Source organism: Rhamphochromis sp. 'chilingali' (genome assembly GCF_963969265.1).
Source record: "Rhamphochromis sp. 'chilingali' genome assembly, chromosome: 19".
NCBI lineage: Eukaryota > Metazoa > Chordata > Actinopteri > Cichliformes > Cichlidae > Rhamphochromis > Rhamphochromis sp. 'chilingali'.
Window position 1 is genome coordinate 34,410,267 of NC_137946.1, and position 13,301 is coordinate 34,423,567.

General features: G+C 47.3%; 1 protein-coding gene across 1 annotated transcript in view; it reads left to right on the top strand.

Moving 5' to 3' along the window:
- The window catches only part of camk2a (calcium/calmodulin-dependent protein kinase II alpha), a 37,850-nt gene extending 29,837 nt beyond the window's left edge, over positions 1-8,013 (top strand). The window contains exons 14-18 of the mRNA XM_080867918.1: positions 2,689-2,737; positions 2,848-2,923; positions 4,009-4,103; positions 4,194-4,422; positions 6,062-8,013. Of these exons, the coding sequence (XP_080724044.1) occupies positions 2,689-2,737; positions 2,848-2,923; positions 4,009-4,103; positions 4,194-4,422; positions 6,062-6,065 (453 nt within the window). The 3' untranslated portion in view covers positions 6,066-8,013. The remainder of the gene's footprint in view (positions 1-2,688; positions 2,738-2,847; positions 2,924-4,008; positions 4,104-4,193; positions 4,423-6,061) is intronic.
- Positions 8,014-13,301: the final 5,288 nt, after the last annotated feature.

Consider the following 13,301-nt stretch of genomic DNA (forward strand, 5'->3'; position numbering starts at 1 on the left):
TCATAACTTCAACTCATCCATGTCACCTAAAAGGTAAACCTGTTTCTCCATCACAGCTCTGATGATTCAGTAAGGACATCTCCTGGTTTCATCTTCATGTTTCCCTCTCACCACATAACCAAACCATATCATGACCAGCAGCTTTTTTGCAGCTGTGGCTCCAGCAAACATCAGCTGATACTAGAAATTAACATTAAATTCTAACAACAGCTGATCAAGCTTAAACGTGCTGCTGTTGTTTAGCGCGACATCCCCTGGTTTCCTCTTTCTGCGCAAAGTGGGCGATAAACAAACAAGAGAGACGATCAGCTGATCATTGATCAGTTTTCATGATTGAAGTAGAAACGGTAGAGGGAGGGGGGAGAATGAGAGAAGAAGAGGCAGCTGTGCAGCGTAAACACAGAATAACTCCAGCTTTGTGTCTTTTCCATTGCAGCTGAATTACGGGACAAACTGTTCCTTTTCACCTCAATAAGAAACGCGTAATATTTTCTCTGAATACCAGACGGGACGGTTGGCAACTCTAATAACTTATGAACAAAATAAAGTTCAACATCATTAACTTCATAGCACCCACCCAGCTGTATAGAAACTCCGTCATGCTAGCTAGCACGCAGTACGGAAAAAGTCAGCATAACGAAAATAAACTCCACCTAAACTTGGTTTATATCTGACCCAGAGAGACTGCAGGTCATAACTTCTTACCTGAAGTTCAGTTCACACTTGGACCGGCGGCCGCCTCGAGTCTCTTTTCGTTCTGCGTCCCCTTTCTCCAGCCCGAGAACGTGTTGCTTTCTCTCATCCACCTGCTGGCCTCCACCACTTGCTAATGTTACTGAATCTGTGGAAGCTCCGCGATAGCCACCACACGAAGTAACGAGTAACGACCCTATCTAAATCCCAGTAACGACTAACGCGTTCCTGATTTTGGCATAATAACTAGTTACCGTGCTCGTTACCACAATGATAACGTAGTTACTGTAACGCGTTACTTAATAACACGTTAGTCCCAACACTGGCCATATGTAATCAGTCCACAACCACTAGATAAACATAAGACTAGAAAAATAAAGATAAAAAACACAGTGCCAAGGTCCATAGGGGAAGGTAAGGGAAAAATAAAGTATTCTGATTCTGATTCTGAAAAAGCGGCGAGACGGACGGCAAGCCAAGTACACCGGCGCCATCTTGGTTAGGATGTCAGCCCAAAAAGACCATCCATCCGTCCGTCCGTCAGTTCATCCATCCGTCCGTCCGTTCATCCATCCATCCATCCATTCATCCATCCGTCTGTCCGTCCATCCATCCATTCATCCATCCTTCCATCCGTCCATTCATCCGTCCGTCCGTCCAGCCGTCCAACCATTCATTCGTCCATCCATCCATTCATCCATCCGTCCGTCCGTCCATTCAACCCTCCATCCATGAATTCGTCCGTCCATCCATTCATCCATCCATTCATCCGTCCGTCCATCCATTCATCCATCCATTTGTCCGTCCGTTCATCCATCCATCCATCCATCCATCCATCCATCCGTCTGTCCGTCCATTCATCCATCCATCCATCCATCCTTCCATCCGTCCATTCATCCGTCCGTCCGTCCAGCCGTCCATCCATTCATTCGTCCATCCATCCATTCATCCATCCGTCCGTCCGTCCATTCAACCCTCCATCCATGAATTCGTCCGTCCATCCATTCATCCATCCATTCATCCGTCCGTCCATCCATTCATCCATCCATTTGTCCGTCCATCCATCCATCCGTCCATTCATTCATCCATTCATCCGTCAATCCATTCATTCATTCATCCATTCATCCATCCGTCCGTCTGTCCGTCCATCCATTCATCCGTCTGTCCGTCCATCCATTCATCCATCCGTCCATCCATCCAACCATTCATCCATCCATTCATCCGTCCGTCCGTCCGTCCATCCATTCATCCATCCATTCATCCGTCCATCCGTCCGTCCATTCATCCATCCATCCGTTCATCCGTCCATCCGTCCATCCATTCATCCATTCATCCTTCCATTCATCCATCCATTCATCCATTCATCCGTCCATCCATCCATTCATCCGTCTGTCCGTCCGTCCGTCCATTCATCCATCCATCCATTCATCCGTCCCTCTGTCCGTCCATCCATCCATCCGTCCATTCATCCATCCATCCATCCATCCATTCATCCGTCCGTCCGTCCATCCATTCATCCGTCCATCTGTCCGTCCGTCCGTTCGTCCGCCCGTCCGTCCGCCCGTCCGTCCGTCCGTCCGTCCATTCATCCATCCATCTATTCATCCGTCCATCCATCCATCCATCCTTAACCTTTTCAGGGTCGCGGGGGCGCTGGAGCCTATGCCAGTTGTCTTAGGGTGAGAGGCGGGATCCACCCTGGACAGGTCGCCAGTCTGTCGCAGGGCTCACACACAGAGACAGACAACCATTCGCACTTACATTCACACCTATGGGCAATTTAGAGTAATCAATTAACCCATCCACACAAACGAGAGGAGCAAAAACTGTAAAGCTCGCTGAAGAATAAGGAAATAAGAGTCTCAGTTTAAACGTCTCTGTAAACTGTAATCACTCTTCAAACACACCGGAAACAGACGGAAACAGCAAAGTGGAAACTACGGTGGGTGTGGTTAGATGGGACTCCGCCCACACTGACTCTTCTTCCTCCTGCAGGAATCCTCTGAGAGCACAAACACCACCATCGAGGACGAAGACACCCGAGGTGAGGACGCACAGACACACAGCGAGTGAGCCGAGACGCTGCTGAACCAGCACTAACCTGTGTGTGTGTGTGTGTGCGTGTGTGTGTGTGCGCGCGCGCGTGTGTTTCAGGGAGGAAACAGGACATCATTAAAGTCACTGAGCAGCTCATCGAGGCCATCAGCAACGGAGACTTTGAGAGCTACACGTATGTAACCAGCACTGAGCACGCTCAGGCAGAAGGAATGTTTGTTTGTTTGTTTTTGAATAAAACCATCAAAGCGCTGAGAAATCCCTGACACGAGTGAGCCTCACAGAGGGCGGAGTCACCCTTTAACGTACCTTTGGGCAGGTGAATCAGTGCTTCTGATGAAAACATCTGGAACATCTCCTGATGCTGCCCTCGCTCCTCTCTGAGGCTGGTGCCAGCAGAAATAAATCAGTGATTGAAACTAGCCAATCAGACGTCCTGATCAGTGGGCGGTCTTTAAACGCTGAGAGCGAATCAGCATCCTTTAACCCAACAATACAAACGAGTCGTCTTCTGACCCACGCTCAGCTTTTCCCCAAATGTTACAAACACTTCAGTCATGCTCGCTCTCCTGCTCACAGAGTGCTTTGGTGACGTCGGCGTCGCTGTAAACATCACATCGATGTATTTAACTGTGGCTCGGCCTGAATCTCCAAACTGGCCCAAACGATCCGCCTGGCCGTGATGTTGAAGGCGCCCTGTTTAATGAACTGATACTTCCTGTTTTCTAATCTCAGACATCTTTGATGATTGGCTCGCCAATAAAATCTGTTTTTCTGTGTGTTGATTGAACCGTTAAAGTTTTATAATCGCAACAACAGTCGCCTCAAGGTGCTTTATATTGTAAGGTAGACCCTACAGCAATACATACAGAGAAAAACCCAACAATCATATGAGCAAGCACTTTAGCGACAGTGGGACGGAAAAACTCCCATCCTAAGAAAACAAAAGAAATCAAAGCAGGAAACACATTTATGCTAATATGTGTAACAAAGTGTCCTGCAGGTGTTTCAAAGTGACAGATATTTCATCTATGAGTGATCAATAAAGAATAAAAGCTATAAAACAATGAAAGTTTGGGCTGCTGATCCGGGCTTGAAGGTTCACAGAGACGGGGGTCAGAGCTCCGACAGGATCGTGTTGTGCGTGTTGTGCGTGTGCGTGTTGTGCGTGTGCGTGTTGTGCGTGTGGATGGTTTTTTTCACTTGCTCCCTGTTAAACGTGTCTCTGACTCGTCTCAGTAAACGATTCTCTCCCTGCAGTAAAATGTGCGACCCGGCTGTGACGGCGTTCGAGCCCGAGGCGTTGGGGAATCTGGTCGAAGGCCTGGACTTCCACCGCTTTTACTTTGAAAACTGTGAGCTGAAGCAGACTTCCTGTTACACCTTGCTTTTTAAAAAACTCTGAGGTCACCTGACCATGTTCACCTGTCCGTCTGTGTCTGCAGTGTGGTCCAAGAACAGCAAACCGGTGCACACCACCATCCTGAACCCTCACATCCACCTGGTGGGCGACGAGGCCGCCTGCATCGCATACGTCAGGGTGACGCAGTACATCGACTCCAACGGGACGCCTCGCACCGCCCAATCGGAGGAGACCAGGGTGTGGCACCGCCGCGACGGGAAGTGGCAGATCGTGCACTTCCACCGCTCAGGCTCCCCCTCCACGCTGAGCAAGTAAGAGCAGGTCAAAGGGCAGCGGGGCATTCAGGGCAGCTGGGAAAAACCAGCATGATAACGAGCTGCACGGAGAAAACGTGTGAAGAGAGGCAGGATCGGCGAATCTGATCCTCAGCAGACATCAGTGAAGTCATGCACGTGTATATTCCTCAGCACTTTGTCAACACCAGTTTTCTCCATGCTTAGTATATTTGCTCTTTTTACCAACGACACATTCACTGCAGGTGGTTGGTGCTGAATCATCCCTCATATGAAACGCTGTGAAGCTGTTTCTGCATCACGCCTTCGCTCTGCTTCATGTCGATGATAAATGAATCTGGGTGGAGGTGGAGCTGCTTATTTTAGCCCCACTCGTGTTTGCAGACTGAATCTGAGCCAGACTGTCGTTCCTGAGAGACAAAACCCAAGAACCAACGAACCTGCCGCTGTTACTGATGCATCAGACCTCAGCAGCAGTGCCCTCGTACAGACTGTCCACTCGAGTGGAAAAAGTGCAGTCGAGGGTTCACACCAGGTTCTGATCCACAGTCGGTGTGCTGAGGACAGGAGGACCGCACAGAGGCTCAGCAGGTCTGCTGTGAACAGCAAAATGACCCCAAACCACGACAAGCATCCACCACACACTGCTCAGGAAAACTGAAAGGGACACTTTTAAATCAGAGCAGCCAGTCGGTTAAACCTCTGATTAGTTCAGTAGTAGAGAGACTGTTAATCAGTTTCAGCTGCTCTGACGTTCATGAAATCAACTAGCACAGGCAGTCCAACTCCTCCAGCAAATCAATACGTGCCAGTGTCAGAAGGTTTGTGTGTCTCCCAGCACAGTCTGCAGAGCATGGAGGAGACTCCGGCCGTAGGAGGCCATCATCAGGGCCGGTATCAGAACCGAACGAGGATGACCTCCAGCAGGCCGCTGGTATGACAAGTTTAGCTGCATGCCCCTGGTACACTTGACAGCCTGGCAGTGGCCTCACCCACTAGCTGGGCCGGGCGCACACAGTCACCCTCCACCACCTACGATGTACCCTGACCTCCAGCTGGCCGCTGGTGTGAACGTCTCTGACCAAACAACCAGACTTCATGAGGATGGCCTGAAGGCCCGACATCCTCTATAGGCCCTGTGCTCACTGCCTGGGAGGCGGAGCCATAGAATAGCAGACTTGGCAGGTCCACCCTGAGCACATGTGACTGACGTGAAAGGGTCTGGAGAAGCTGTGAAGATGCTGCCTGTAGAGCGTGACCGGGCTGGCGGGGGGTCAGTGATGGTCTGAGATCCATCATCTGATCAGGAGCCTGAAGGCGTCAGTAACATGAACGAGAGGCTGCATCATCGCTCACTGTGATTTTCAGGGTGTTTGACTTCCTGACACGTCCAGGTGTTTCTTGACGTGTTTTTACTGATTTACTCAGCTGATTACATCTGCTGCTGTCTTCAGATCAGCAGATTCGACTGTAACTACAGCGTTACCTTTCAGGGTGGGGGGCTGGTCCGAGTGTGTCTTTGTGTGTCTTTGCTGCTGTGACGTGATGCAGGTAAAATGCGTGTCGTGGACTCGTCACTGTTCAGCAGGTTGAATCGTCTGTGTTGTCAGACATTGTTGATTCAGTCGCTCACAAACACGTTTGGTTTCGTCTCCAGCTAACTTCCAGAGTGAGTGGATCTTTGATGGGGCCACCGTCGCCGTGACAGCAGTTTGATTGACAGCAGGCCGGGCCTCTGACACCAACCATTCAGGATTTTGTTTGAGGAGTTTGGAGAGGAGACGACGGGGCCAGAAAGCTTCACTCCAACAAGTGAACTGCATTACCAACCAACCAATCAGCTTCCTCTTCTCAGCTTGTTTGGACTTTGCTTCCGCCACGCCCCCTTGTGATCAGCCAATCAGATTGTAATAATGTTTGGAAACCTTGTATCTCCAGTTTGTTCGAGTTCAGGAGGTTCAAACCTTCAGATGTTTAACAGGACCAACACCTGCACACCACAGCTCCCCCTGTGGACAGAACACGTCACTACTGTGTGTTAGCTTCACCCAGCATGTGGTTAGCGTAGTTTAGCACAAACACTGGAAGCAGGGGGAAACTGTTAGCATGGCTCCACCCAAACAGCCCAGTGTTGCCTCCATCTACATGACGTGTTGTAGCTGATCGAGTGTAGACGTAGAAAAAGTTTCCAGCTTTCATTTTTGCTCCTTGTTACGTTTCTCACGGATCTACTGACCCGTTGGCTGCACAGACTTAGCTTTTATAGTGTTCGCGTTCACGCGTTGGTTACCTTTAGATGTTAAACAGGAAGTACGAGCCTCGCCTTTAGACGTGTGGGAGATACAAGCTTTCCTGAAACTACAGATATTTACATAAAGGAACAAAAACATATATTATATAGATGTAATGTGATATAATACTATGATCAAGAGCTGCTTTGGTCGCTACAGATTATTTAGATAAATGAACTCGTGACTGAGACTCGAGCTGAGCCACACTGACAACAGCAAACAGACCAATTATATAATATAAACCTGGAAAATCAGGATTATCTGATTACAGTAAAAAATATATTAATAAAAACACTTTTTTCTTCCTGTACATCAGAAATAAAACTCTTCTTCATAGTTATTAATTTTAAAAAGCATCTCATTCCCCCTTTTTTGTTTTATGTTTTTACAACTTTAAGCCTTTGTTTACCGTATTTGCCTCGTATGCTTCCAGAGTTTATACATATATACTAATGGCACAGCTCTTAAACTAGCATGTTAGAAACATGGTGAAGCCCAGTTATTCAGCTAAACCCTCGGGTGACCCAGAGCTCACACATGGATCGTTTTAAACTGGTTAGCGGCTAAAGCAGCTCGTGGCCTTCACGATGACGTTGTCTAACGGAGAAACTTTATTTAAACTGTGCACGCTGCACATGAACACTCATCTGCTTCCATCGGGCTTGGAGAGCTCTAGAAGCTTCCACCACCCTCTGACCTGTGATCTTCCATGAACAGCCACACCTCTGCTCAGATCAGCCCCACCCCTCCCCCACAGCCACCGCCACCACATATCCTAATGAGGAAGGCCTTAACGAGGCGTGTATCTACCTGCCTGCTCTCCGCTCAGAGCATCATTAGCAGCACAAACTTTGCTGTTCACACTGAGTTTACAAGATTCAGATTTAGGAGCTGCCCCTTACCTGTGAGGGAACAAGGAAGTAGGGAAGGAAGAAAGGAGTCAAGGGACTAAAACAAAAACAAAAGAAACCAAGAAAGGAATAAGGAACACACACACACACAAGCCTGTCCAGCTATCTTAGTGAGGACCTTCATTGACATCAGAATCAGAATACTTTGTTGATCCCTGGGGGAAATTATTTTTTTGTTACAGTGCTCCATTATAAACAATGGTTTCCCTAGCACCTGACCCTAACCATTAAAAATGCCTAACCCTAAACTTAACCATAACCTAATTGTAACCCTGACACTAAAACCACATTTTGAGCCTCAGAAAGGCTTCAAACTTGTGAGGACTGTGAGTGTGTCCTCACAAGTGACCGTTGGTTCTCACAAGTATAGCAGAATGCAGATTTCGGTCCTCACAAAGATAGCTAGACAGGAACAGACACACACACACACACACACACAGACACACAGTCATACACAGATACACACAGAGACACACAGTCATACACAGATACACACACAGACACACAGTCATACACAGATACACACACACACACACAGACACACACAGATACACAGTCAAACACACACACACAGACACACACACAGACACACAGTCACACACAGATACACAGTCAAACACACACACACACACACACAGATACACACACAGACACACAGTCATACACAGATACACACACAGACACACAGTCATACACAGATACACACACACACACACAGACACACACAGATACACAGTCAAACACACACACACAGACACACACACAGACACACAGTCACACACAGATACACAGTCAAACACACACACACAGACACACAGTCTCACACAGACACACAGTCTCACACACACACACAGTCTCTCACACACACACAGTCACACACAGATACACAGTCAAACACACACACACAGACACACAGATACACACACAGACTCACAGTCTCACACAGATACACACACAGACACACAGTCTCACACAGATACACAGTCAAACACACACACACAGACTCACAGACTCACACAGATACACACACAGACTCACAGACTCACACAGATACACACACAGACACACAGTCTCACACAGATACACACACAGACTCACAGACTCACACACACACACAGTCTCACACAAACACACAGTCTCACACACACACACAGTCTCACACAGACACACACACAGACTCACAGACTCACACAGATACACACACAGACACACAGTCACACACAGATACACAGTCAAACACACACACACAGACACACAGTCTCACACAGATACACACACAGACTCACAGACTCACACAGATACACACACAGACTCACAGACTCACACACACACACACAGTCTCACACACACACAGTCTCACACACACACAGTCACACAGACACACACACAGACACACAGTCTCACACACACACACAGTCTCACACAGACACACACACAGACACACAGTCTCACACACACACCCCTACACACGCACGAACAAACTCCTCTTTGATGTTTTTTACACATTCTAAACCTCCTCGATGCTCAGACAGCCAATCAGAATCATCATCAGTTTCCAGTGTTTACAGGAAAGTACGGAGTCCCAGAAGTGACAAACATCACTGCCCATCATAGTGACACAAATATAGTGAGTTGTTACAGTCACACTCGGGACTGTAACAACAGTTACTGAGCTATAGATTTCAGACGCTTAACAGCAGAAACATCCCAATGCAGTTACTGGCTGGGCTGGGAGTATTTTAAGCAATAATAAATGTACATAAACACAAACATGCAGACGTTTGATTTGATTCAGTTAACGAACACGACGCCGATCTATGGAACTTGTAGTGACTGTACATCAGCACTGATGTGTTGCTTCAGCCAATCACAAACCAGTACAACAGAGAAAAAGTGACTCAGACTGATGGTGAAACATCCATATATACTGCCTATAGAGTACTGCAGTACTTTAATACTAGATGAGTAAACATAAACCATTGTGAGGGTTGGATGTGAACGTGAGCTGCCGTTTCACATGGTGCTTTTTGACTCTTCTGGGCCTCCGTACTGCAGGAACTCAGACTGCCCCCTGTTGGTCTGTTGGTGGCGTGGTCGCGGTGTGAAACCTCATATCTCCGTGTGGTTCTTTTCTTCCTGTCGTTGTTTTTTAGAAGCCTTAATTATGGACTAACTTAATAACTTAAACTTTACCTGCATCTTGGATCGTGGCTTTAGTTATCGACCTGCCGGCTCAGAGTCTCTGAGTCGGCGCCATTTTTGGTGGATTTTCTTTGCGGTGGTGTAAAACGGTTGGATGTTTGGCTGGAGTTCTGCAGGGAGGGCTTGTGTTTCTTCCTCTTCAGTGTTTCTGTACAGATTTGTGATTTTCTGCATGCTGGAACTGACTTTGTGTTTTGTGTTTCGGCTTCAGCCTCCGTGGCGTTTTGACGTTCGCTGCTGTCGGCCCGCGGTCCTGCCCTCCGGTGACTTGACTCGGACTCGTTAGCTTTGTTAGCATTCCTGACCCGGAGCAATGGTGTCTGCTAGCCGCGAGCTAACAAAATGCCGGCGGTGCCACCTTTGATATTCTGCGATTTTTGAGCCGTTGTGTTTGTCTCAGAGGCTTTAAGCAGCTTTTTACCGTCGGGAGAATGTAGAACTTTGTACAATCAGATTCTTATTATGACGATGATATGATTATGATTATTATTCTCGATATACTGCATTTGTATATTTACAAGCTTTTTAATGTTCGGATCAGACTTCCAGTGCTAGCGTTGTGCGAGTCCGCCTGTAGAGAACACATTGTGCACTATTAGCTTTATTATTTTGTTGAGTGTTGAGTTCCTCAGCTGCTGCTGAATGTGTTTGCCACAGCACTGCTGCCCTTTAATTTATTGACATCTCTGTGCCATTCGGCATCCCGTCTCAGAAACGCTCGGAGCTGAGGAGGCTGAATACTGAGTCAAAGGTCGGGGTGTCGGGGGATGGGCAGGGCCACGCTGAGGCGGAGCATTACACCTCTTGTCATACTGTGTCCCATTCGCTGCTAGAAACAGCTGGGGAAATGACCGGGCCGTCAACGTGTTCAAAAATCTGAGATCATATTTGTAAAGAGGCGGAGCTAGAACTGCACAGGTGTGCTGTGATCCCGGCTAGCAGTGTGCACATGTATCCGCAGGTCAAAGGTGGCCTTTAACTCCAACCAGCTGAATGAAAACACACAAAGAGCAGAAAGCGTTGTGAAACGTATTTAAGCTGCTCTGACCTTTGATTTTATTCAGATTTCAGTTTTGGAGACAAAAACCTTTCCCTGTCCTTCAGCCTCCTCAGACTGAGTGTGACCACCGTGGGGACTCTGAATGGCACCTCCGGCGTGAATGGCTGTTTTCTACAATAGTCTGTGTTTTCTAAAAGCAGCACCTCCACTTTGACCTTTGACGACACTTGAAAGTATTTATTAGTGGTGAAAAAACTGGTGGACGCACAAACGTCCCCACAAATATCTGAGATGTCATTTTTTAGAACTCTTTTGGTGTTTATGCTTGAAACTGAAAAATTCATCTTAGAGTAGATTTCACGTGTTATTATAGGAACACTGCTATGATGTTTCTCCTGTGTTTCTACTGGATGCTCAGTGGGCGTGGCCTCTCCATGTTTATCTGAACGATCCAATCCAAAGCAGGGACTTCCTGCTTCTTCAGCTGAACGTCTTCAGGCTAAAGATGCTCACAGGTCAGAGGTTCCTGTTTTGAAGCCTCACCTGAGACAACAGGAAGGAGGAGGTCGCTTCAGACACCTGGGAGACTGTTAGCCACGCTTAGCTCTTCTAGCCACAAGCTAAAGGGGTTTTAATCAGCTAACATGTTAGCTTGTGGCTTACAGGTAATGGTGACAGTAAAGCTAATGATGCTAACAGACCGCATTTCCCATGAAACATCGGAATAATCAGTCTAACAACTCAGACAAGGACAGGTTTGAGCCGGGGCAGTTTTATAGACTAATGATGAAGCTTGATGGCAGCCCGCCCACAACGCACGCTGAGGCACCCCAAAACAAAACCAACCACGAGCGCTAACAGCCCTCTCTGCTGCTGAAGGCTGATTTAAGTTTATAAAGGTCTTTTTTTTTTACATATTGTTTCCAGTAAACGTCAAAGAGCGCATTAAATATCTCTCTGAGCTTTCTGTCTTCATGCTGGTCTAACTCTGGTCCAGGGAAATAAACCATCACACAGGAACTGAAGCAGCACATCACAGTTTATTATCATTTAAAGCAGAGGTCTCCAACCTTTTTTGCACCACAGACCAGTTTATGCCCGACAATATTTTCACAGACTGGCCTTTAAGGTGGCGCGGATAAACACAACAAAATAAAACTAGTACCGGTACCGAAAAAAGATTTATTCATAACAAACGTGAAAGGTGTACCCTGCCTCTCGCCCTATGACAGCTGGGATAGGCTCCAGCGCCCCCCGCGACCCTTAAAAGGATAAGCGGAAGCGAATGGATGAATGGATGGACACGTGAAAGGACCCAGGAAAACCGAGTAAACGATAAAAAAGATAACAAAATAACGCTGAAAACCGATAAAAACCCTGAAAACCAGACATTTCACACCTGAGCCTCAACTCTGGCGGCCCGGTACCAAACGACTCACGGACCGGTACCGGTCCGAGGCCCGTGGGTTGGGGACTGTTGATTTAAAGAAGTGATGGTGCAGCCACAGAAGAGTGAAAAGCCTGGTGAGTTTCAGGCCTCAGTCCCACAGTCAGAGACCACCTGGGAAAATGAGCATCCCTGATTGGCCGGCAGGTCACCAAACAGCAGTGAAACCTGAAAAAGCGCAACAGGCCTGAGAAACTAAGGCTGTTCGCCTTCAAAGTAAAAGCTGTGCTTTACTGCCACAAACAAAATATTTCAAAAGAAACAACTTTTATTTTGAAGGTGAATTGGATCCATTTCCTGTCTGTTTCACAGCCTGCAGCTTACAGGAGCTCCACGGCATCATATTTAACTGGGAACTCCCGCCAACCTGCAGCCAACCCTCGGCAACCGGCGGACAATACTTATTGTTCCTGTGGTTGCCGGGGTTACAGACTGCTCTTTGAATCCAGAGAGGAACCAATCAGCTGACTCCTCTTCGTTGTCTTAAAACACTTCTTGAAGTCTGACTGAGGACGAGGCGTGCCAGCCGCGCTCTCGGGTCCTTCTTTGACGTTTGATTAGCTTCGGTTTGATTTTATGGATCAAAAACATTTTAGTTGAACTTCAGTTTCAAACCAAACTGCAGATGTTTTGCATAATTAAATCAATTATAAATGAAAATGATAAACGAGTCTCTGTATCTGAGTGTTCTCGGCCCGTCACTGTGTGCTGGTGAAGGTTCAGTCTGAAGCTCCTCCTCCTCCATCGCCCACCATGTTGGCGCTCCGTCACATCCTGACAGCTCGCTCTATGATGGATATTGTTCTGTACTGTAGTAACTGGACTATGCTGCATGCTCGTGTGTAACTGTGAGGGCGAGAGTGTGTTTGGACTTTTCTTCTGCATCGTGTTCAAAGTGTTTCTGTAAATAAACTGAGGTGGTCAAACGCTGCGCTCTGATTGGTCTGTTCTCACTTTTAGCATCCACAACAACAAAAAAACATTTTTATTCAGAAATCTCCAAACACGATTCATCTGATGGACAAACAAACATTTTCTTCTTTTTG